The following is a 25,657-nucleotide window of genomic DNA, read 5'->3' on the forward strand; positions in this document are numbered from 1 at the left end:
AATAAATAGCGAGCAATGGGGAGAAGAAAAGTTCAGAAGAAGAAAGAGAAGAAAATGGTGAATATTTTCTTTGAATCTTTTTTCCTAATTTTCAACAGAAGAAATGATTTTCTCAGAGGTAAAAATTTTTCCTGATCTTCATGGGTATTCATAAATTTCGATTTTTTCATAGAAATATAATATTTGTATATACAATATCTATTTTTTCTTCTATTTTATTGAAATATAGGTTTTCCTTTCCTTTTTTTTTTTTTTTTGATGGGTAAAATATTTTTATGAAAAGTCCTTTCCTTCTCATGAAGACAATAACCCAATATTCATTTAGATCTGCATGTTTTTTCTTTAATTTTTTTTTCTTTTATATTTTCTTTAATTTTTTTCTTTTATTTTCATATATTTTTCTTTCTGTATAAAATATGATTTCTTGACATTCTATAATTTTGGATTTCGGAAAACTCACATCCACATTTTTTTTGATGAAATAATATAAAAATCCAAAAATGGGATTTGCTAGCATCCATCCCAGAAGGCATTTTGCAGATGGGCTGTTGCATGTGAGAGGAGCCACCTCGTGAACAAAGACAAACTCTGTTGAAAAGTGAGCCTGTGGCTGTTCTCACATGCAACAGCTCATCCACGAAATGCCTTTTTGCGATGGATGCTAGCATATCCCAAAATAAAATGAACAGTTATTAACTTACGGGAATTGCTAGTGTCCATCGCAAAAGGCATTTCGCGGCTGGTCTGGTGCATGTCAGACCACCCTACTCATGAATGGAGACAAAAGTTGTTTGTCCTCGTTCAGGAAGTGGGTGGTCTGACATGGACAAACTAGCCGCGAAATGCCTTTTGATTGGTATTTATGTTAGTTGTGCTAATGTCACTCGCCTCTTTATATTTGGTTGCTGGAATCTCACCCCAAGCCATGCACATGAAGATCAAGGCCGTTAATCTGGTGGGTCACCAATTAGACCCAAAGATGCCATTTTGAGCTGGATGAGATGTCATTTGCTGATAGGGGTGTCCATGGATCCAGACAATCCGGTGGACTTTTAGAATGCGAAGTTTAATGGACAGGACCTAGACACACTACTAGGATCCCGATCGAATCCAGACAACTAACAAAAGCCCGTGGTACGGTTTGAAATCCGATATTATTATATTATTTTTTGAATATACCTTTTAATTTTTTTAATATTAAGCATTATTTCAAGGGTATTTTAGTAAAAATAAGCTATATATATATATATATATTTCTCGAGCTATTTCTATTTTCAATATTTTGCCATTCATCCAACTCTACTCTTAAGTCATCCTCTTCTCTTCCTTCTCCAATCATTGACTTTAAGTCTATAATCCGCTATATTGCTGCTGTTGCAACTCGACCTTGCCCTCTTTTGAGAATTTTAACTATGTATAAAGTAAGTAGGACCTACTAGCTAAGACACTCATGGACATTCCGATTTGAAATGGATCGTGACTGGGACATGGGAAGTACGATCTGAAGAACACTCCGAATCCAATCCAACTGATAAGGGATTTGAATGGATTGTTACTGAGACATAGGTGGATCCGATCCGAAGTGGATCCGTTGACACCCCCACATTTGCATGCTAGAGTTCTGCTTTTGTCACCGTACTCCTTTATATGTCTTTCCACCTCCAATATCAGTAGTCAAATACCTAGCTAGGGACCATCTCATAAGGCATTTCGTGGGCCGTCTCTTGCATGTGAGAGAAGCCACATAGGCTCATTTTTCAACAGACTTTGTCTTGCTCTATTATGCGTTGGTCACCGGCTAATCCCTACAAACAAAATCTATATAGCTAGGCATTTGACTACTGATATTGGCACTACCTTGTTTTGATAATTGCCCTGATCCATCTATTTTTAATCGTCTCCTGAGAGCTTTCTGAGAACTGTAATAGCCTTTAACAGCTGTTTAAATGATAAAAGACAGGTGAATTAGTGCAATTATCAAAACATGGTAGTGCCAAAATCATTAGACTAGGTATGTTAGTCTAATAATCCTCTGTTCTTTACATTGATTAAGGTAATTAATCCACAGATATTCTCTGATGCAGATATTCAACTCTGTTATCCACATATCTATATTGTGACGTAACGTTTTTAGAGCCTTCTCTTCTCTAGCTGTCACTGTCATATTCTTCCCCCCTTTCGATACAAAGACTCTCTGTTCGCTCTTCTCAAAATCCTCTCTCTCTCTCTCTCTCTCTCTCTCGTTGTATTTTTGTGGGCCAGAGTGTCCACCACAAAAAGTGTCCTGCATGGACCTATAAATACCCCAGCTGGCCTACCTCCTTCCTCGCTCGCCCGTTCTCCTATTTTCATTCCCTTTCTAAAACCCCTCACAAAGAAGTCTCTCTCTATATACCCTAAAAACATGGATTTCTCAGGAGACCCACCAAAGCCAAAGTCCTTCAAATCCCTCTTCTTTGGCAAAAAAGAGAAACCACCTATCCAAAGACACAACCCATCACTTACCAATATTGAACCAGGCCTCAAAACCCTCACCACCCATCCAAATCAACCCAACCGTTCCCTTACCTGTATCAAACCCAACATCTTATCCTCTTCCCCCTCTTCCACCTCATTATCCTCATCTTCATCTTCCTCACCACCACTTTCTCCTTCCACTTTCCTGATGGATGAAACCAATGCCCTAGAGAAAGACAAAAAAGCCCTATCTCCTAATGGATACAATACAAAGAAAGAAGAAGAAGAAGAAGAAGAGGAGGAGGAGGAGGAGGAAGAAGAAGAAAAAGAAAAAGTTTCTCAGAGGTAATGTGAAACAACTAATTACTCCAAAAGCTTATTTAATCATTTGTACTATGTACACACGAATTTTTAATATTAAGGACTTGTTGGGTTTTGAACCCAGGATGTTCCCTAAGGCAATAGCTCTATACCATATGAAACTACCAATTACTCTAAAAGCTTAAGCCGTTAAAGTTGATGTTGTTTAATCATTTATACTTCAACAGGTATTATTATGGACGAATTCGGAGAAGGTTGTCAAGAGAGAGAAGGGAATTCCCACCACCGATCCCTCTCCTCGCTCGAACGGGTGATTTGCCATGTCACATGCCATGGGTTTTAAAAAGATCGTGCCCTAGTAAAGGTCGGTTGGTCATTCAAGAGGTCCGAGTCAAGCACCACGAGTTCTTTCGCGCACACCGAGCCAATGGCCGACTCACCCTCCAACTCATCCAATTAGAAGAACCATTATTTTCACCTCGGCCAAAGGTCGAAAACCCGGATGAAAGAGATGAAAATAAGGAGGAGAAAGAAGAATCCGAACCCAAAAATATAGACAACTTAGAAGAAAAAGGTACAAAGGTGGACGAAAATGCATTGATTCCGATTCCGGAATCGTCATTCGTCGGAATGGGAATTGGAGGAGGCTGTTTTGCTAATATGAGTTCAAATTCTCTTCTTCCAATGCCAATACCCACAATTCGACCAGTGAACAGCTAGATCAGATAAAAAAATGATTGGGTTTTTTTTTTTCTTTTCACTTTGGAGGAGAAACTGAGTTTTTTCATTGGTTTTTTTTTTTTTTTTTTTGTTTCTGCTTTTTCTTTGTTGGGATAATAGAAGAGTTGAGTAGATGTTATACTTTCTAGAAGAACAGTGTTCAAATGATAAGAGTAGTCAGACTTTTCTTTTCTCTCTCTCGACTGAGTGTATTATTCTTTTCTCTTTTTAGTAGGAAAAAATTGCAATTCATATGGGTGTTGATTTTTATTATTTAAAAATTCTAATGAAGAAGTTTCACTGTTTCAGTGTTCTTTCTTTTTGGCTGAAGTCTGTGATTAGGGTTCTTAAAATGTCTGATAATTGCACCCTCTTTGCTTATCTAAAACGCCCCTTTTAGACTTTTTTAATGGTATGTGATTGAATAGCAACCACATTGTAAGACAATGAGGTGCTTGGGTCCCACCTTTGCTAGATCTAAACTGTCCAAAGCAAGACCTACCAAATGAACGGTTTGGATCATCTTAAGAAGTTTGCCCCACTATACTAGACTTAAGGCGCAAAGATCATATAAAATCTCTTGTTATCCAAAGTTAAAAGTTGCAGAGAGGTTGTTTCCATGACTTGACTTGAACCCGGCCACAATGGAGCAACCTTACCCCCTCTCTTGTTTTCTAGAGTGGCATTTAGAAAAAGCAAATTCATATCGGCACTCCCTGGTTTCAAACTATCAATATTTAGATATTTAATGTGGGGTTGCAGATATTTTTGGAATACAGCTGAGGGGGTAGAGATTCGTGGCCCTTTCCAAGGAGTTTTATTCCCATAAATGAGGTTTTGAAGTTCTCACGGATGCAACTGCCCCCATCTATGATTTTGCTGCCAGGTGTCAGCCTTCTAGAACTTCACAAAACAGGAAAAAAAAAAAAAAAAAACTTCCATGTGAAATTTGTTACGAACGAGGTAGCCCGCATTACCAACCACAAACTGTGATCCTTTCTTCTTAATTTCTAATCTCCACCGTACACTTGGCCTTTTGCATGTGAGAGCAGTCACCCCAGGCTCTTTTTTTCAGCAAATTTTGTCTTCATTCACGAGGTGGCTGTTGGTTTGTGAAAAACCTCCATCGTCGTGCAAAGTGTAAAGTGCTTTAAAAAATGACACTAGCACCCTACAACCCACTGCTCGCGCGCGCTTGCAGTGTCCCACGGGTTCACCACTACAAGAACCCATTGTGCAACAAAGTATATATCATTGAGAGCAATACAAAGTGCTTGTTTCTTCTAAATGTTCTCAAGTATTCAATTGTTCCCCAGCGGGCTTCTGTCCCCTTATCTTCTCTAGCTCACTTGTCCTGAGAGCATTGCTAGCTGAGAAGGCTGACTTAGTCACTCAAAGGGGTGACGAGTGCCAAAGTGCTGAATGGGCATGCTTGGAAAAATCATGCCCACAGCTCAAAGATGCCCTTAGACAATCATTTTCTATATTTTTTCAAAATTAAAAAAAATTCCATTTTAGGAAAATTACAATCATACTAGATCTTGAAAATGTTCCATGTAAAAAAAAGATTTCTTGTAAAACCATCTAAATTGGTGGAGGTGCTTGGGAAAAAAAGAGAGGGAGACAATAGTAGAGATGATTTTATTGGATTGATAGAGTCTCGCTTTTGTATTTGAAAATCATTGTTTCGAAAGTCTTCAATTTTTATAATCAAGGACCACAGTTGGTTTTGTATTCAAACTTTGGTTATTTATTTTTATTGCCTTATATATTGAAATTAAAACTTTTGTTATCTGTCTTTTAGTGTCCCTTAAATAGTAGGAGTGTGGCTTCACTTTTAGGCCACATTTGGATACCAACAAGATTTAGATTTGGATTTAGTTGATATTTTGAACTGGATCAGATCCTTAGATTTCCAAATCAGCTACAACAGTGCAAAAATTTCCAATTTTCAAATCTGTTCTGCGAGACATTATTTGGAAATCAATATTTGTGGCAACTTCCTTCACCATCACTGCTCCTCGACGTTGCTCTAGCAACAACGAGACCTCTCTCTCTCTCTCTCTCTCTCTCTCTCTCTCTCTCTCTCTCTCTCTCTTAAAACATGATCATGAAGATGATTGATGTGTCTTGTATCCAAAACTTAAATCCAAATGGATGAGGTATCCAAACGGGCCCTATATTATAGTATAGGGATTTGCTAGCGTTTGATGGGGTATAAAAAACAGCAGCCAGTTAGTTGTCGACACGTGGCCCCGGGATGGCCCACCACATGCCCAACTGTTGCACAAGGGCAATCTAGTAATTTCCTGAAGAGTAGGTAAATTTAAACCTATAACAGGTCGACACCTGTCCTGGGGCAGGTAATCGAACCACCCCAGGTTTCCATCTATAAAAGGCCTTCCAGGGCTCATAATCAAGGGTAATAAATTTCTCACCCACCACTCTTAAAAACAGGCTCTGCATTCCTGCTCATACTGACTTGAGTGTCGAAGGGCCTGTCTGGAGTAACGACTCCGGGTTGGTCTTCTGACCTCGTTTGCTCCTTGTGCAGGACTCATCTCCTTCATTTCGGCTCCTCAGGTCCTCCAACTCAGCTCTTACGTCACTGGCGTATCTGTTACCGATTTTAGGCCTAACAGCGTCCATCGCAGAAGGCATTTTGCGGATGGTCTGTTGCATCTGACAGCAGCCACCTCGTGAATGAAGACAAAATCTGATTGAAAAGTGAGCTTCTGTGGCTGCTGTCAAATGCAATATACCATTTGCGAAATGCCTTCTGCGATGGACGCTAGCAAATCCCTATATGTATCGTTTTAATAATATAGTATATTGTTAGGCGCGGTCACTTTTGCTGGAGAAACCAGCGGCACAAGCTCACTTTTTAGCCCATTTTGGATTATTCATTTAATTCATTTGAGTTGGTTGTTCTCTTGTGCCAAAATGAACCGCGAAATTGCCTTAGCAAATCCCATTTGAGAATTTCGGATGTGACCCATTTCTAAGGGCCCCTTTGGATACCTCATATTTTGTATTTGTATTTGGACTTAAGTTTTGAATACAAAATGAATAGTTCCGCCATCTCATGTTGAGGGAGACAAAGAGGGAAGGGGTACTTCTTATTGGAGGGGAGAGGTTGAGGAGCAAAGAAGTTGAAGGAAACTGCTGTGGATTTCCAATTACTTATTTCCACAACATATTTGGAAATCTATTTTTTTTCACTGTGGTCCCTGATTTGGAAATTCAAGGATCCAAATCACAACGCAAAAAGGGCTGCAAATGTGAGAAATTAATGCTCTGTTTGGTTGCTTGTGGATGGGTGGGAGATTAGGAGAAGAAGAAGTCAATGGGAGATCAAAAGAAGATCAATCAACGGGGAGATTAGGAGAGGATGTAGGGAAGGTTGTTTGGTTGCTTAAGATTTGGGGGAGATCTCCCAGACGTCTTCTCAACTCTATCTCCTCGAGATTTTCTCCTCAAATTTCTACGTTTTGGTAAAATTTGGGGAGCGAATTTAGAGGGCACCACATCACTTGATCAGCTCTCAACAACCTCCGTGGTCAAAGACCCCAAAATTGCTAAAATGGCGACCAAACAACCTTCGGCAAATAGGAGAAGATCATTCCCCCATATTTTTCTGAAAAATAAGTAACCAAACAGAGCATAAGGGATTGGCTAGGGACCATCGCAGAAGGCATTTCATCGACAAACTATTGCATTAGACAATTGCCACGGATTGCCCCAATCCGTGGCGGAGCTAGGATTTATACATAAGGGGGGCAAATCCCATTTATAATAATATTATAAGCAGAAACCTAGATTTTAAGCAAAAAATTGGATTTTAAGCAAAAGAAACTGAATTTAAGCAAATCACTTTTACGTAGTATAAATTTATAAAATTATATGCAAAAACTTGGATTTAATCAGCCAAATCTGTGATTTTATAATCTTGGATTATAAAATCCAGGTTCTAGTTGATAAAATTCAAGATTGAAATTGATTAGGATTACACCGTCGAAAATGGAGAGTTAGATTTTCTCGAAATGCGATTCGTGGCAATATCCCCTCTCAGGTTGGAGTCGGTCTATAGAATGGTGGAGAGATTGGCGGTTGTTCGTGAGCGCTCCTTTGAGATTTTACATCGGGAGAGAGATTGGGGGTTGAAAGATTGTGATCTCAGGGAAGAAGAAAAGATAAAAGGGAGACAAAGGGGTGGGTGAATTTGGTAACGGGTGCATATGATTAATAACTTACCAAATGGTAACCTAGCTAGTTACTCTTTTCAGAGATTTTATACTGTGTAAGCCCAAAAAGTGCTGGACGGACCGCAGTATAGGGTGATCCAAACCGTCCATATGATGGGCCATAATGTAAATAGGTTGTGCTATGGAAATGATTTTTGGGGCACACCCTATTTACCTTATGGCCTTTCCATATGGACGGTTTGGATCATCCTATAGTGTGGTCCGTTTGGTACTTTTTGAAAAATAAGAGACTATAAGGGCTTACACCATATAAAATCTCCTCTGTTCAACAATTCAAAACTAACACAGCAGTGGTCCCCACATGGAACAATAATATCACTCGATTCTTTCTTTTACTTAACCCCTTTGCCTTTATTTTTGGAGTAGCAACTTTGCTACTTGCTAGGTAAGCAACATTACCTTTCAAAAACTAACTTTCCTTTTTTGGGAATGTCGGCATAACACGTGTCTGGCCAACGATCCGCCACGACAGATGGATTTATTTGGTTTGTTTTTTGATAACTCCACCCATCCGAATCCTTCTCGTATTAGGGTTTTGTTTTGAATTTGTTTCTCCACTGAAAGACTCTGATTAGGGTTTAGTTATCTTTCCGATTTCTTTGAGAGGTAATTTCTCTTCATTGAAAGTCTATGAAAATTAAATTCGAGATGTTTCTTTGTATTATTAAAATTGAGTTTTGAGTTTTTTTTTTTATGGTTTTGTTGATGATTTTTGCATTTCGGATATTATATTTTAGGGTTTTGATCTTGCTGTTTGTGTTGGGGAATTATGATTTTGGTTGAGTTTAGTTGCATTCTCTCTTTCTATCTCTCTTATTAGGGTTTTGAATTGTTAGGGTTTCATGGAGCATTTCGGATGTTGTGTTTATTAAAGTTGCGTTTTGAGTTTTGGGTTTTTCCTTCTGTTTTTAGGGTTTGGTTGATGATTTTTGCACTTTGGATGTTGTGTGTTAGGGTTTTCATTTTGCTGTTTGTGTTGGGGAAATGTTGGCTTTTATTTTTCAATTTTCAATTGGAAAGGTGATCTTGGGATGGCTCTGTACTGTTTTATTGAGTTTATGCTAAATATTTTGTGAATTAATTGAAACTGAGGGGATATTTTGAAGTTTCCTATTTGATTTTTTCTGTTTTCTGAGGTTTTGTAATATTTTGCATTTTTTCTTTTTTCCTTTAGGCCCTGTTTGGATTGCAAGAAAAACATTTCTGATGGAAAATCTTTTCTTTCAAGAATAATAATAATAATAAAAGATTTAGAGCAAAATGATACATATGATTATGGTTAATTTAGTGGAACATCATCTTAAATTGTATAGGGTTGGTTCTCATTAACTTATTTTTCCTGTAAAACAGGTAGTAAATTTTAGAATTTTTTTTTCTCCTTCCCAAACTTTTCAGGAAAATTCCTACAATCCAATTCCAAACAGGGCCTAATATGAATCTTTCGACACTGTTTTACCACTGATAGAGCTTTTATAAAAAGTTAAACGTGAAATGGTTTTTCCGACTTAGATGTTCAGTTTTTCTTTTGTTCTTTTGTTGTCTGTCATTAATATTTTGTGAAGTTTTGGAACATCTGACGGGTGACTTTATTGCTGTTTACTGGGTTTTTGATTTGTCTGCTGTTGAATTATATAATCTTTGTATCTTGAATTGTGCTTTCAAAAACTTTTTTTTTTTTTCTGAATGGTTTTCGAAAGCTTTGTATTAGCTTTTCCAACTTCCATTTTGAAACATGTATGATTTGGGTGGTGTGTCCCAAAGCTTTTAAACCATTTTTTGAATGGCACCTTTGTGAGGATTTGTTTAATTCTTTTTTGAAGAAGAAGGGGGTTTGGGTAATTCTGCGAATGTAGGAGATTTTCGCTGCTTTGTATACTGATTTTCCAACAACTTTGTTCAGAAGTGCTATTAATTTATATTCTTTGCCACCAAACTTCTTGACCATTACTACCAAAATTAGATGTTTATCCTTTCTTTTATTTTTTCTCATGAACAGATTTCAGAATTGGTCTTGTTAGTTGGAATGATGACATTGTTACTCCAACACATGGAATAGATTAAGGCCCTGTTTGTTTTGATTGTGGGAACTGATTGTGAGTCCAAAAACTATGACTTGGCTGACACTTTGAATTTATTGCCCTCACACGTGTCGTGTCGTGTCTGACACGACACCCGTGTCCACACGTGTCGACACTCCTTTAGACACTTCTAAGTGTACTGCTAGAAGTGTTAGTTACTTTATATGTATGTGTATAAGTGTCCACAAATCATGATTATATGTACATTCTATTTTAGGCGTTTCCCCATTTCTAAATTTTGGGAGCTCGCTGTGTCCGACACTCCTTGTCCGTGTCGACACGCGACACTCTTGTCCGTGTCCACAAATCATAGTCCAGAAGTTTTTTTTTTTTTTGACTTGTGAGTTCAAAACTGATTATTGGACTCACAATCGGTTCTCAAAATCTATAACAAACAGGGCCTAACGAATTTGGCGAAGTCTGGATTATCTCTGAATCTTAAGTGTTTGTCAGGATTTTTTGATGGGGGCATTCTTGAGCTTGGCTGGTACTAAGGCTAGGACCTGCGACTACTCAGAGTTTTCACAAATTGAGATATGCAAGAGGCAGAGAATGTCATCAAGCTTTAATGATGAAAACCCAAGATTGATCCCCAGCCTTCCCGATGAGATATCATTTCAGATTCTTGCAAGATTACCTAGAATTTGCTACTTGAATATGAAATTAGTGTCACGGAGCTGGAAAACCGCTGTTACAAGTTCCGAAGTCTTTCAGCTGAGAACAGAACTTGGAACAACAGAGGAATGGCTGTATATGCTGACGAAGATTGAAGAAGACAAGCTTATATGGCACGCGCTCGACCCTGTCTCCAAAAGATGGCAGAGGTTGCCGCCATTGCCCAATGTTGATTACGAAGAAGAATCTAAGAGGGGCTTATCTAGGCTTCGGATGTGGAATATGCCGGGTTCAAGTTACAAGATTGCAGATTTCATAAAAGGTTTACTCGGGTGGAAGGACACATTGGATCAAATGCCATTTTGTGGTTGCGCTGTTGGGACTGTTGGTGGTTGCCTCTATGTTTTAGGGGGATTCTCTAGAGCTTCAGTGATGAGATGTGTCTGGCGATATGATCCGTGTTTAAATGTGTGGAGTGAAGTGACACCCATGACCATTGGTCGGGCTTATTGTAAGACGGGTCTGTTAAACAACAAACTTTATGTAGTGGGGGGAGTGAGTCGGGGAAGAGGTGGGTTAACTCCATTGCAATCTGCTGAAGTATTTGATCCACAAACGGGGATATGGACCCAAGTACCAAGCATGCCATTCTCAAGAGCGCAGGTGTTACCGACTGCCTTTTTAGCTGACATGCTAAAGCCTATTGCGACCGGAATGACTTCGTATAGAGGAAGGTTATGTGTGCCCCAGAGTTTATATTCATGGCCATTCTTCGTCGATGTTGGTGGAGAGATTTATGATCCCGAGACAAACTCATGGGTTGAAATGCCATCCGGTATGGGAGAGGGTTGGCCCGCAAGGCAGGCGGGGACTAAGTTGAGTGTTGTAGTAGACGGGGAATTATACGCATTAGATCCTTCAAGTTCTTTAGACAGTGGGAAGATCAAGATATATGACTGCCAAGAGGATGCTTGGAAAGTTGTCGTGGGGAAGGTTCCAATTCGCGATTTCACGGATTCAGAGTCACCGTATTTACTCGCTGGGTTCTTTGGGAAACTCCATGTCATAACAAAAGATTCTAATCATGAAATTGCAGTATTGCGGGTTGAGTTGCCACAACATGTAGTTTCTTTCCCTTCAACTTCATTTTCTCCTCCAATCAACTCCATTTGTGAACACAATGAGTCAGAAGTAGATGTTTGGAAGATAATTGCCACTAAGAATTTTGGGTCAGCTGAACTTGTCGGCTGTCAGGTCCTTGTTATCTAACAGTATATTAAGCTCTTGGATAGTGCCTCCTTATATACTGTTAGTTGCTTTGGAATGGATTAACTATTTCAACATAGCAATTTACTGTCAGCTTTTATGGGTTTCCTTAGGTTGTTTTGGCCACACATGATTTGACTGGGTTGGGACCAGAAAGGTATTTGATAAATGTCTTCTGCCTTCTGGTAAAGGGAGTATCATGTAGTCAGTATGAATTTCTGAAAAGGATGACCCGAAGTTTCTTGGATAGTTGTTGATGCAGGCCTATCGTCCTGTTGATTCTTAGTTTCTTACCTAAATGTAGCTGCCTCTTACCCAAAAGTGGCTTTGTCTTTGTACATGGTGGTCTTACAAATTACATATGTTTGGTTAATTAATAAATCTGAAATTATGCTTGTTAGCCTCTCAAGTATTTTATAAAGGTATGATGTAGCCAGCTTGTAACTTGTGTTTTGTCTTGATAGGGTATTATGTGTTGTTACTTTTATTGGTCAGACATTCAGCTGATCTAGGAATGTACATTTTCTTTTCTTTTTTTGTGAATTTTTGCGATAAATTCTTTGCCCAAATTTAAAGAAATTCAAACAGCAGTCTGGAGCCACGTTACACTGTTACAGTATACCACAATCCCCTGCTATTATGCTTCATTTTTCCCAGCTGCAATCGATATCTTGGCATCTTTTACTGCAGGCTATATTTCTTTAGGAATATTTTGAAATCTTTAAGCATTCTCTGTTACAGTTTTGTGTGTGCTGAATGTCTCATACTAGTCTGATTTGATATTAAATATATTAAGCCAGTTCTGTGAAGTGTAAAATCTCAATGAATAAGAAAATCAGGGAATAAATCAGATAAGTAGAAATACTAAGGACCCACTATTTTGAATTGAAATGTATTTGTTTAAGAACAATAGGTATTGTTGGCATTTACACTCTTTTATATTTTGCACGTTTTGTATATCTTAAATGAATCTAGTTTGATCTTAAGCCAGATTTCCCGACTTTAAATATCTAAAAATCCTTAAATATATCATATTCAAGTAATCAACTAATTACTTATATTTCGGACCAAGTGATAATTCATTTTTAACTGTTTTATTGGTTTTTAACCAAGAACTTATATCAGATCAGTTACTCATTTTTGTCTATTATTTGTCTTTCTTCAGCTATTATTTAATTCCTTTGTGCTCAACATGGCTGGTCTGTTCTTTTTGGCGTTCTCTTTATTGGTCTTTATTACAGCCATACTCACTGGTTATCATTGGAAGTGTTCTTTGTTCTTATTAGATGCTGTAAGGAGCAGAACCATGTAAATTTAGGGAATGGCCTTCAAATCTTAAGTCTAACCAAGGTGAGTTACCGCAGATGTAGTGAGGGAAACCCTATTCTACTTTTGGAGGTTTGCTGGACCTAGTCATGCTCACAGTTTTTCATCAGTTTTGAAAGTCTCCCTCAAGTGGGGTGCTCAGTGCAGATGATGATATAAAGGATCCTAGTCTAACAAGGTCTGGGGGATTTACATCATAAATACAGTAGAGGGCATAAATACAGTAGAGGGGATGGCCTAGGGAAGAAAAGGGGGCGAATATATCACTTCCCTTATGCATAATGTAGTTTCTGTTAGAAATGGTCGTGATTGGTGGTAGGGGTATTTTGTTCATTTCGACCAACTCCATAGATATGTGACTTGTAATCTGTATTCTGTTATTCATGATGATGATAAAGAACTGAGTGTTTACTCCTGCATGTCTCTCCTCCTCTCTTCTCTATTCCTTTTGTGTTCATCATATAAAAGGTTAGGTTTTACATGTATCAGAGCGAGAAGATCAGGATCCGTAGGCTCACATCTCGATCAAGGTACGTCTTTCTTATTTTTTCTTTCTTACAGTTTTTATGCCTCTCTTGAGGTTCTCTCCATCTTTTTACTGCCACCGTCGCTCATTGTTAGGAGCTTAGTCCTAATTACTGCTTGTCCCGTGGATCAATTCCACTCTCTCTTGAGGCTTTTGTCCCGGTACTTTCTTTTTCTTTTTGTTTTTTTATTTTTTATTTTTTATGACATAGGGTATCCCGACCCCAATATTTAGGATGAGACTATTCTTGTCCCGGTACTTGATGCAACTTCTGTTAGGGAACTGTGGAAAGCCTTGCATTCCCGTTGTCCTGAGCAGTTTGAAGCCGAGATAATTCAGTTTGGGTACCCTTGTAAAATAGCAAGGAAAATTCTCTATACAAGGACATCTTTGGAAGATGAAAGCTCTATTGGATCAGTGCACGACCATCCATTATCTAGTGGATGATAGTGATAAAGTATGATATACCCTTCAGGACTTGGTTATGACTACACTATTTCATCCCATCTATTCCGATTCAGCCAACCTTTTAAATGTTTGTCGAGCGTCGGGTTCTTCTCTTCCAACTTGATGGTATGATTTCTGTGGCCAAATCTTTTGAAAGCACATCTAAGCTTCCACGACCCCGCACAGTTCTCAGGACACTTTTGAGGTGCTTTATTTAGTCACGAATAGTTATTATGGACAAAGTTGTGATGGTGGCCACGGATGAGGCAATGGAAGAGGACAAGGATATCCTCCTTACCAGCAGCAATAATAATAGGTCTATTATCCTTACACTACTGCCATTTTGGAAATGGAAGGCACTGTCATAGGCTTGGGACCATTCAGGTTCAAAAACCTTTGTGGTTTCAGGCTTTAAAAAGCTCCATGATACTTGAGGGGGAGAGGTAGACAACGGAGGGAGAGGGAAGAAGTGTTCATGGAAACTAAAGGATTTGAAAATGGAAGTCCAACTCCTTTATGAGTGTTAACCATGAGAAGATGCCTTGTTCAGCAAGATCGACACTTTGGATGAGATAGGAGAGGCAGTCTTTATTATTCAGATGGAGAGTGGGAAGGAATGGTAGCGTTGGATGGCGATTACGAAGAGAAATTAAATGAGAGGAATTTGTGTGGAGACATATTGAAGGCCCTATAGAAGAGGGTGACCAACAACTCAACTCAACTAAGCCTTTTGTCCCAAACTAGTTGGGTTCGGGTAATGAATCATTTAGAAAATTTTCATGAACAAGGTGAAAGGATCTACCCATCTAAAATTGACTAAGTCTAATCCTGACACTAGTTGGGTTCGTCTTCTACATGGATCATTTTCTTCCATTCTATCCTATCCAAGGTCATGTTCTCTAATATATTTCTAGCCCTCAAGTCTTTCCTCACTGTTCCTACGCAAGTTGTTTTTGGTAAGCCCCTACGTCTTTTTACTCTAACTTGGCAAGAGTCACTTCTTCTCACTGGAGCATTCAAAGGCATACGTTGGATGTGCCCCAACCATCTTAAGCGGTGCTCTCTCATCTTCTCCTCAATTGGTGCCACCCCCACCTTTTTACGGATGTCTTCATTTTTAATTCGATATAACCTTGTGTGGCCGCAGATCCATATAAGCATTGGCATCTATGGTACACATATTTGATGCATATGCTGCTTCTTGGTGGCCCAACATTCTGAGCCGTATAGCATGGCTGGCCTCACAACTGTCTTATTAAACTTCCCTTTAACTTGGTAGGTATTTTACGATTGAAGGGGGTGACCATTCAAAAAGAAAAAAGAAAAAAAGAGGGTGATAGGAATTCGACCTTTTTCCATATAATGGATAATGCTAGAAGAAGGATCATCTCATAGACATTAGTTGTGAACATGGCTGTTGTGGAGGATAAAGGGGGTGGAAGTCTTCAATTTTTACATGAATCCTTACACCAATAAAAGTAGGGACAGACCTAAAGACAGATGGGCTCAACTTTTCTTTGGTTTCTTTGGAAAGCACAATTTGGACTGAAAGAGAGTTTGTGGAAGAGGAGGTTAAAGTAATTACTTTAGGATGGATAATGGGTCAAAGCACTAGTCTTGACAGATTCACTTTTGCCTTCTATCAATGTAAGCCCTTCCCAGACCCCGCAATGACGGGAGCCTCGTGCACTTGGTCGCCCTTTTTTACTGTCATTTTGAAGTTGGTTACGTATTCCTACGAGAGGACTATAAGCAAGATTTTGGCTAGTATGTTAAGGTAACTGGGGAGGCGGTCTCTCATAAATACCAAGGGTCCTTTGTGGAGGGGAGGCAATCTTGATGGCATACTCATTAATCGCCTAATGAGTGACTGTAGGAAGAAGGATATTGTTTCAAGTGTTATTTGTAAAGCGGATATGGAAAAAGTTTATGCATAAGGTGCTTGAGATTTTGTGCGTCGTGAGGATGTGACTCAAGGAAAGATAGCAGAAATGCGCCATTGGATGCATTTCCTCTCATCATTTCTCCATTCTTATCGTAAATAAACAATTGTCCTGTTGAAGAATTAAAGGGGGCTTTTCGTCCTATACTAGGTTTAGGACATGGTAGGGTATTTGGTTTTGCAAGGATGTGCAGATGGGTCATGGTCTCCTTTGTCTTGACTACCAGAGTCTCTATAGGATTGTCTCTTGGAAAGGGGTGAGAGTCCTAGATTTCTACGAAAGGCTGAGGGGAAGGGTTGTTTGAGGGTAGATTTGTTGTTGTAACCTCATGGACGATGAGATTGTGGCCTTGTCCCTATTCATTATGTACATCTCTAAGATCCCAACAGAAACCTAAGGTAAAATGGGTGGTTGTGGGCTGACCTAATGTGTAAATCTACAAACTCACAGTCGCTAATAATATTTATTTCATCAGATAATTCTTTCTGAATGATTGGAAGTTTAGAAAGTAGAGATGCTATACTTCTAGAACATGTTAGAGATGTTGAGCAAAATTAAAATATTTGAAAAATCAAATACCTATAATATTAAATATGTATTGATGGAAGGCCTAAACAGTGAGAGGAAGGCTGGTAAACAAGGTAAAGACCATTTTGTATATATCTACAATGATGGGACAGAATTTAGGGAAGTTTATCATCTCACTATACTAGTAAAAAACCCGTGCGATGCACGGGCCGACAAAGAACGGTACGGACCACGTCATAGGTTGATCCAAACCGTCCATGTGTATGTTGCCCCAAAAATCATTTTCATAGGCTGATCCTAGCCCTCCAATCTATAGATGTTTCCATAATTCCTCTTATCTTAAATCGGATGGTTAAGATCACCCTATAGTTTTTTAATTAAAAAACCATAAAGGAGGGGGTTAAGATCGAAATTATATGGCTTTAATGGGTGCCTTTGTTAAAAGCATAAAGGAGGGGTAGGATTGCAATTATATGATTCAATGGGTGCCTTTGTTAAAAGCATAAAGGAGGGGGGGTAGGATTGAAAATATATGAGTTGAATGGGTGCATTTGTTTAAAAAAGTCAAAAATGTGAGGTGTAATTCTCACGTAATTTTCAAAAAAATCGAAAAAACTCTTCTCTTTTCATCCCAGCTTATTATAGTAGATATGTATGTCGACAACTTATTGGCACTAAATAATTAAAAAAAGGGGAAATTATTAAAAAAATGCAAAGTTTTAGCTTTATTGTCAATCAAGGGTAGACATTTCAAATTCAGAAAGTAGGGGCTGTCAGGTACGAAAATTTTGGTTTTGGGACAACTAGGTACCCTTGCTTTTCCTACCCTTCTTAGAGTCTTTAATCCCTATATTTCTCACCTACCCATATCACCTTTTTGTTTTCTTCTTCCCTAAGCCTTCCACAGGCCTTCTAACGTGAAACTCCATTGAAAACGTTTCCAAGCTCCATTGCCATTATAGTTTTGAAAAAAAAATCCATTGTCAACGTTTCCAAGCTCCATTGCCATTGTAGTGTTGAAAAAAAACTCCATTTGCTACCTGATAAAGCTTCATTGCCATTGTAGGTTTGAAAAAAAAAACTCCATTGCCAACGTGATAAAGTTCCATTTCTACTGGTTTCCGTTGGATTTCCAACATTTGTTTTGGACTTCCGACTCGGAAGTTCGAACCAACCTTCGGATTTCTGACGGAAACCAGTAGATTTTCCATTTCTACTGGCTTCCATTCAGAAGTTGGACCATTGGTTCGGACTTTCGACTCGGAGTTTAAGACAGGGTTCCTTAGTGGTTTCGGGGTATAAAATGTGGTTCCCTAGTGGTTTCGGGGTATAAAATGTGGTTCCCTAGTGGATTCGGGGTATAAAATGTGGTTCCCTAGTGGTTCGCGGGTATAAAATGTGGTTCCCTAGTGGTTTTGGGGTATAAGATGTGGTTCTCTAGTGGTTACGGGCGTAGAAAATGTGGTTCCCTAGTGGTTCCGGGGTAGAAAATGTGGTTCCCTAGTGGTTCCGGGGTAGAAAATATGGTTCCCTAGTGGCTCCAGGGTATAAGATGTGGTTCCCTAGTGGTTCCGAGGTATAAAATGTGGTTCCATAGTGGTTCTGAGGTATAAAATGTGGTTCCCTAGTGGTTCCGGGGTATAAAATGTGGTTTCCTAGTGGTTCCGAGGTATAAAATGTGGTTCCCTAGTGGTTATGAGGAAGAAAATGTGGTTCCCTAGTGGTTCCGCGGTATAAGATGTGGTTCCCTAGTGGTTCTGTGGTATAAAATGTGGTTCCCTAGTGGTTCCGAGGTATAAAATGTAGTTCCATAGTGGTTCCGGGGTATAAAATGTGGTTCCCTAGTGGTTCCGAGGTATAAAATGTGGTTCCATAGTGGTTCCGGGGTAGAAAATGTAGTTCCCCAGTGGTTCTGTGGTATAAGATGTGGTTCCTTAGTGGTTCCTGGGTAGAAAATGTAGTTCCCTAGTGGTTCTGTGGTATAAGATGTGGTTCCTTAGTGGTTCCGGGGTAGAAAATGTAGTTCCATAGTGGTTCCGTGGTATAAGATGTGGTTCCTTAGTGGTTCCGGGGTATAAGATGTGGTTCCCTAGTGGTTCCGGGGTATAAGATGTGGTTCTCTAATGGTTCCGGGTATAAAATGTGGTTCCCTAGTGGTTCCGGGGTATAAGATGTGATCTTTTGGAACAAATTTAGATAAACCACTTGTTTGATCAAGGGTCTAGGATAATCTAATCAAACTTATGGATCCCATATTTCTTAGGTGGGACATAGGTAGGCCCAGTGAACATAAACCATTTATTTGTTTGGGCCCTGGTGTAGATAGATATGACTTGCTTCCAAATTGGTCTACATAGGATGATCTGAACCATTAGGATTATAGATAATTAGAATGAATGGATCCTATAAAACAGCCATAACAAATCAGAGGGTTATGATCATCCTGTAGAGAAGATTTTATGACACTACATGAAAGGGCCCAACAAGAAAATAGTTTAGATTACTGAAATAAGCAGGCGCCACTATATTTTTTTCCCTCAGATCCTCCACCGTCTGTCTAACTATAATATGGGATTTGGTAGGGACTTTCGCATGAAGGCATTTCGTGGGTGGAGTTTCATGAGAGAGCAGCTAGTATGGCAATGAAGCTTTTTCACTATGGCAAATGAGTTTTCACGTTGGAAGGAAGAAAGCTTAGGGAAGAAGAAAGAAAAAGGGTCAAATGAGTACGTGAATAACATAGGGATTATAACCACAAAAAGTGGTGGGAAAAAGCAAAGGGAGTATATTCGTCCTAAAAGCCATATTCTCTCACTGACAGCTCCTTTTTTATAAAATTAAAACGTCTACCCTTTGTTCACAGTATAACCAAAACTTTGCATTTTTTTAATATTTTTTCCTTAAAAAAACAAGAAACATTCAATGAACTTGATCATTGAAATTTTATTTTAAATTTAACATCGTTGATATTATCGAATATTCCAAATGCATATTCTGCAGGAGATGAAATGATTTAAAATTAATAAATGGACTTGTACTGATGAGATTGTACATGATGTGTGCTTGGAATCCAGTATTTTTCATAAAGTGCAGTGGGGCCCACTTCTTAGGATGATCCAAACTGTTCGTTTGATGTCCCACAACGTAGATAGGCTGTACTCTATTCACCCATCTCTATAGGATGATCCTAACCCTCAAATCTGTAGAGGTTTCTATCTCGTATTAATCTTTAGAGTAGGGTCCATCTCATGGTGCAAGAAGAAAAATAGATGTACATGCACCTTAAGAAAAAAAGCTCTCTCTCTCTCTCTCTCTCCATATTTAAAATTTTGTAATGGGAAATGTTATCGGCACTGCTGTATTTTGATGATCACATTCCTCACTTAATTAAAGGTACGGTATGGCCTGCACCATAGGATGATCCAAACCATCCATTAGATGGGCCACAGCCTAAATAGGTTGTGCCCCAAAAATCATTTCCGTAGGTATAGAGGGTTAGGATCAACCTATGGAAATGATTTTTGGGGCACAACCTATTTAGGCTGTGGCCCATCTAATGGATGGTTTGGATCATCCTACGGTACGGGCCATACCATACTTTTAATAAAGTGCGGAGTGCGATCATCAGAATAGAGCAGTGCTGATAACATTTCCCTTTTGTAATTTACAAAATGAGAAAGGATTAAAAGAGTTTTAAGATATGGTCGACAAAATAGAACTTCTAGAAGTCTCTGTGGCTGTGGATTAAATAAAACGGAGTCTCTTAAGAGACACTTTTTTATATAAACAAAAGAAATTATGGAGTGAGGGTCAAACCAAACGCTAGAAACGTGACGAGTAAGACTTCGTGGTTGTAGACTTGTAGGAGAATTGTACACGCAACAGAAATTAAATAAAATAGGAACGGAAAATTTTAAATGATAAGCACATGTCGGGCCATTGACACCGTACACATGGCACAACTGTATCGTAAACCCATCAAGGTTCCCACATAGGTGGTTCATAGCCCAAAAATCTCACCGATCGGATAATCGATAATTTGCATTTTACTTGAAATTTGGGTTGGGTTTGGGCATTTCTTTAGGTTGGATTGAGTTGGGTTAGGGTTTGAAAATGACAACTCGATCTAATTTTGGTTTAGGTTAGGGTATGTTGAAGAATAAATAATTAAATAACACCATCTCTAACAGCTTAAGCTTTTGGAGTTAATAGTTGTTTCACATTGCATCAGAGCTATGACCGCCGTTCAGGATGTCCTTGGTTCAAAACCCAACAACTCGTTGGTACCAAAACTTCACGAATACAGCTAACCCGAAAGAGGGGCTATTCTTTAAGGTGCATTGAAAACATTTTTTTACACACAATTTGAGCATGCTGTGAGATATTTATAAATGTTTCAAGATTTTTTTCATTGATACATGTGTAAAATTATGTTTCCAATGCACCTTAACGAGTGCTCTCGTTAGCAAAACAAATAATTAAATAACACCATCTCTAACAGCTTAATCTTTTCGAGTTATTGGTTGTTTCACATGGTTAAGGCCTTGGGCAACCCAAGTGAACCCGAGCTCGTCCCCATATTTTTTTTATCATAATTTTATTGTGAATCGGACCTGACCCGACTCAACAATGAACCCAATCCATTTTTTGTATATTTTTCTATTTTGTCCTCGGGCATATAAATCCGAACTCCAACCTTATTTGAAAAATCAAGTTAGACTGTTAGACAGGTTGGCTTAGGGCTGAGAGATTTAGTGACAAGTTAGGTTAGGTTTTACCCTACTTAAGCTGAGGCGTGGCTTGGGTTTGGGTTTGGATTGATGTGATGCTACCTCTAGTTGGGTTAGGGTTGGCATTAACTCGATCCAACCCGACCCGCGAGAAAAGCACGGAATGCGGATAATGATTGCAAAATAGTACGATTCGCGGATACATTTTATCTTATCTACGACATACGCACGATTCTTCAAAAAGTGGTCCACAAAAGACCCTAATGCCGCTGACAGAATCAATACTTGTTATGATTATCTTTGTAGCCACATTTTTTCTATTTTAGTATTGTCTTCGAAAGAAATTAGGGCTGCATTTAATGCATTTCACGTCCCCTATTAATGCATGGGAAGCTGGCGTGTTGCACAATGCCACCTTGGCTATTATCCTTTGGTTCGTTTGAACATTTGTTCAAACCCAAAAAATCTTAGGTTCGTTTAAATCTTGGCCGTCAGCAATAAGTAGAGATTGGAGGATCCTTGACACGTAGACATATTTTGATGTAACCGTGGCGTCTTTCTTTACTGCTGGCTTTGGTTTGGTTTGAACATGTGTTTGAACCCAGGAAACCTCGGGTTCATTTAAATCTTGGTTGTCACTCATAAGCAAGGACTATTGGATCCTTGACAAGTGGACATATTTTCATGTACTTAAGATATTCCGGGGGCGTACTCGATATGTTTGAACATGAGTTTGAACTCAGCAATTCTGGCAGCTTACTTGATATTCCGGTGGCGTACTCGAGATTACAGCGGCGTACTCTATGTTCTAGAGGCGTACTTGATATGTTTGAACATGTGTTTACTCAATATGTTTGAACAAATGTTTGACCCAGAAATTCCGGTAGCGTACTTGATTTTTCGGCGGCGTACTCGATATGTTTGAACATGAGTTTGAACTCAGCAATTCCGGCAGCTTACTTGATATTCCGGTGGCGTACTCGAGATTCCAGCGGCGTACTCTATGTTCTAGAGGCGTACTTGATATGTTTGAACATGTGTTTACTCGATATGTTTGAACAAGTGTTTGACCCAGAAATTCCGGTAGCATACTTGTTTTTTCGGCGGCGTACTCGAGATTCCGGCGACATACTCAAGACTCCGGCGGCGTACTTGATATGTTTGAACCCAGAAATTCTGACGATGTACTCAAGATTCCGGCAGCATACTCGAGATTTTGGCGGCGCGATGGCTTGACCTGAAGGAGTTAATACACAAACCAAGTATCGGCAACATTCCAGACAATCTTTAAACTTTGCCTGCGCTTTACATAAGGGAAACAACGTTTATACGTGATAACGACAGCGTCCCATGCATTAAGTTAAGCGTAGAGAAGAAACGAGGATTACTTGTGCAATTCTGTCAGTGTCCCATGCATTAACGGGAAACGAGAAATGCATTAGATGTGTTGGGAAAGTTGCCTTATTTCCCACCCACGGTGGTTGCTTGGGTGGGAAGGCAAAGGCAAAAATAGAGATTTCTATTTTTAGCTTTTGGGGAAAACTAAACTATAAAAAGAGAAGTGTTGTTCGCTTGGGTTGCGGCGAAGCAAGACTTCTTTGGTGTGTCGGCTGCCAAAGGAGAGAGAAGAAAAAGAGAGAGAAAGGGAGAAGAGGGTTTTCATCTCGGGATTTTCTCTTGGGTTCTTTTTCGAATTTATCTCTATCGTTATCTCTTGTGTACGGTCTTGGGTTTGAGAAGCAAGGAAAGGGTTGCGGGTTTGTGGGTTTTCGATTAATCCATTGTAATCCTTGTATATTGTTTTTCTCATAGTGGAAGATCGTGTTTTTCGCCCGTGGAGTAGACTTAGCTGAATCACGTAAAATATCAGTGTTCATCTTGTGGCTTGTTTGTTTATTTTACTTTTCCATTTAATTTGTGCACGATTGGATCGGATTGCCCGGCGGATTTTCTCAACAAGTGGTATTAGAGCTTAGGTGGAGCGATCGTCAAGGTCGGGTGGAGTGATCGTGGGTGTTGTGGTTGGATCGAGGTTAGAGCGATTTTTTGGAGTAGAAAGATTGTCTAAGAAAGATTCTCGTTCGAGGTGGAGTGCTACACTGTGAAGAGCGGAGTAATTTGAGATGACGGTAAAATCAAGTTCTACTCAGTTCAACATCGACAAATTTGACAGAAAGGGCAATTTCACCCTATAGCAGATGAGGGTGAAGGACATCCTAGTTCAACAGGGCTTGGCTAAGGCGTTGAAGGGAAATGATGGCAAGCATGAGAGGATGACGGTACCTGCGTTGGGGAGGATGAATCAAGATCCCTCTCCAAGGTTGACTAGGTGAGTCAACGGGTTCGTAGCTACACATGTGCATTTGCCGTGTTGATCGAATCAGGAGGAGTCATAACCAAGGTGATTCGAGGGTGTGTAGCTGGTACTAGAAGGCCAATGGTGGTTTGTTGCGATAGCGGACCAGTGGCGACATCAAGAGAAAATCTTTAGGCGGCTGGGAAATAAGCCAACGTGGAGATTGTTGGGAAAGTTGCCTTATTTCCCACCCACGGTGGTTGCTTGGGTGGGAAGGCAAAGGCAAAAATAGAGATTTCTATTTTTAGCTTTTGGGGAAAACTAAACTGTAAAAAGAGAAGTATTGTTCGCTTGAGTTGCAGCGAAGCAAGATGTCTTTGGTGTGTCGGCTGCCAAAGGAGAGAGAAGAAAAGAGAGAGAAAGGGAGAAGAGGTTTTTCATCTCGGGGTTTTCTCTTGGGTTGTTTTTTGGGTTTATCTCTCGCGTCTTGTATATTGTTTTTCTCATAGTGGAAGATCGTGTTTCTCGCCCGTGGAGTAGGCTTGGCCGAACCACGTAAAATATCGGTGTTCATCTTGTGGCTTGTTTGTTATTTTACTTTTCCGTTTAATTTGTGCACGATTGGATCGGATTGCCCGGCGGATTTTCCCAACAAGATGCAACCCCATTTTCTCATTAAGAGACAGTAAAATAATAAAAAGGGGGCTGCAAATAGAATGATTGAGGTGTACTGCCTTGCACTAAATACGAGGAGACTACCTGGGCTCCGATTACGTCAGTGGCATTGGGTCTTTTTTCCACCCATTTTTGAAGAATCGTGAGTGTTTGGTCGATAAGATGCAAAGGTGCCCGCGTTCGTACTATGTTGCAATAAATGCCAGCATTCCATACTTTTCTCAGCATAGTTGTACAATTATTGATTCTGCTCTCGAGTGTCAAAGAAATAGGGCGAGTGGGCGGGCATTGAAAAACACCATTCATGGTCTGTTCTTGACGAAATTCTTCTCAATGAAAAAAAAGACCATAATCGCCGCCGAGAAAAGGTTAAAGAATGTGTCCACCATAAGTGCCGGTCTCCATGGGAGCACCATGTAATTTCTGAGAAAGTGATAAGTCATGTTCACTCCCCTTTTCTTCTCATTCCAGTTCCACCCTTCTCTAGTGTATTTATGACTACTCTTTTTACACAACAAGCGGTGTGCCTGGTAAGAAAAAGGGGGGAATACATTCCCAACTTCCCAAACAAAACAAAAAAGAACAAAAAATTGTCTAAGAGTTGCTTAGCCACATCATATGAACGTTAAAAATTGAGACTAAATCAAAGAAGAATATTCAGCCCAGATAATATAACCCATTTCTTCTCTCTTTCTCTCTTGACCCCAACAACCCTAAAATGCTTATTTATTCTCATGGTTCTTTCAAACCTTCTCCAAGATCACAATGTTCTTTCTATCTAAGATGGGTACTTCAGGCTTCTCAGCCTTCTTATCTAAGCTCTACATACTCGCTATGATCTTCTTCTCTGTGCTTATTATTGAAGTTCTTAACTTGATCAGATCAATTGCTAAAATTTTCGGGTTCAATCGAAAATCGAAAACTTGGTATCAAGCACTAGTGACACAAACATATCCGGCGTTTCGGTACGATCATCGGACGAGACCGGAATCTGGCGAGTGCGTAGTATGTATAAGCAAATTCAAGGAAGGAGAAGAATTGAGGGAGCTGAAGTGCAAACATTTGTTTCACAAGTGTTGCCTTGACATGTGGCTTGAATATGAGGGGAACACTTGTCCACTTTGCCGGAGCTCCATGTTGCCGGAAAATACCTTGATTGAGCATTGGCGAGGGGAGCGAGTTGGCCGCCGGGAGGAGGATCCGGTTGAGAATTTGGTTCCCATAATTTCTTCCTTTCATGGTGGTAATATTAATAGAATGGTGTGGTCTTGTTAGATTTCTCTTTTGTTCTTGTAACTTTTCTGTTTATGTTTGCTTTGCAATTTCTATTAACTGGTGATCAGAATCGAGTAAATATCTAATAGAATGGGGTTGCATACCATAACATAGTTGCAAATTTCTCTTAGCAATTGAATAGCTACCCAATTTTTTTATGCCCTGTGTTTAAACTTTAAGAATTTCCAA

The 25,657-nt window shown here is 39.4% G+C and overlaps 1 protein-coding gene and 1 pseudogene across 3 annotated transcripts; both read left to right on the plus strand.

Moving 5' to 3' along the window:
* Positions 1–3,816, plus strand: LOC143890714 (uncharacterized). Its single transcript, XM_077395395.1, has 3 exons — positions 1–118; positions 2,085–2,802; positions 3,006–3,816. The coding sequence occupies exons 2-3, from the start codon at positions 2,405–2,407 to the stop codon at positions 3,496–3,498; spliced, it is 891 nt and encodes a 296-aa protein (XP_077251510.1). The 5' UTR covers positions 1–118; positions 2,085–2,404; the 3' UTR covers positions 3,499–3,816.
* A 4,405-nt stretch (positions 3,817–8,221) lies between these two features.
* LOC143889587 (F-box/kelch-repeat protein At1g22040 pseudogene) lies at positions 8,222–12,134 on the plus strand (annotated as a pseudogene). 2 transcript variants are annotated; one of them, XR_013254859.1, is made up of 2 exons: positions 8,222–8,369; positions 10,295–12,134. The product of XR_013254859.1 is annotated as an F-box/kelch-repeat protein At1g22040 pseudogene, transcript variant X1 (transcript). The 2 variants fall into 2 exon arrangements; XR_013254860.1 differs by having other exon boundaries at positions 8,289–8,369; positions 10,240–12,134.
* The last annotated feature ends 13,523 nt before the right edge of the window (positions 12,135–25,657 follow it).

This window comes from Tasmannia lanceolata, unplaced genomic scaffold (genome assembly GCF_043159265.1).
Source record: "Tasmannia lanceolata isolate RefF3 unplaced genomic scaffold, GAP_Taslan_0.1 ptg000013l, whole genome shotgun sequence".
Classification (NCBI taxonomy): Eukaryota; Viridiplantae; Streptophyta; class Magnoliopsida; order Canellales; family Winteraceae; genus Tasmannia; species Tasmannia lanceolata.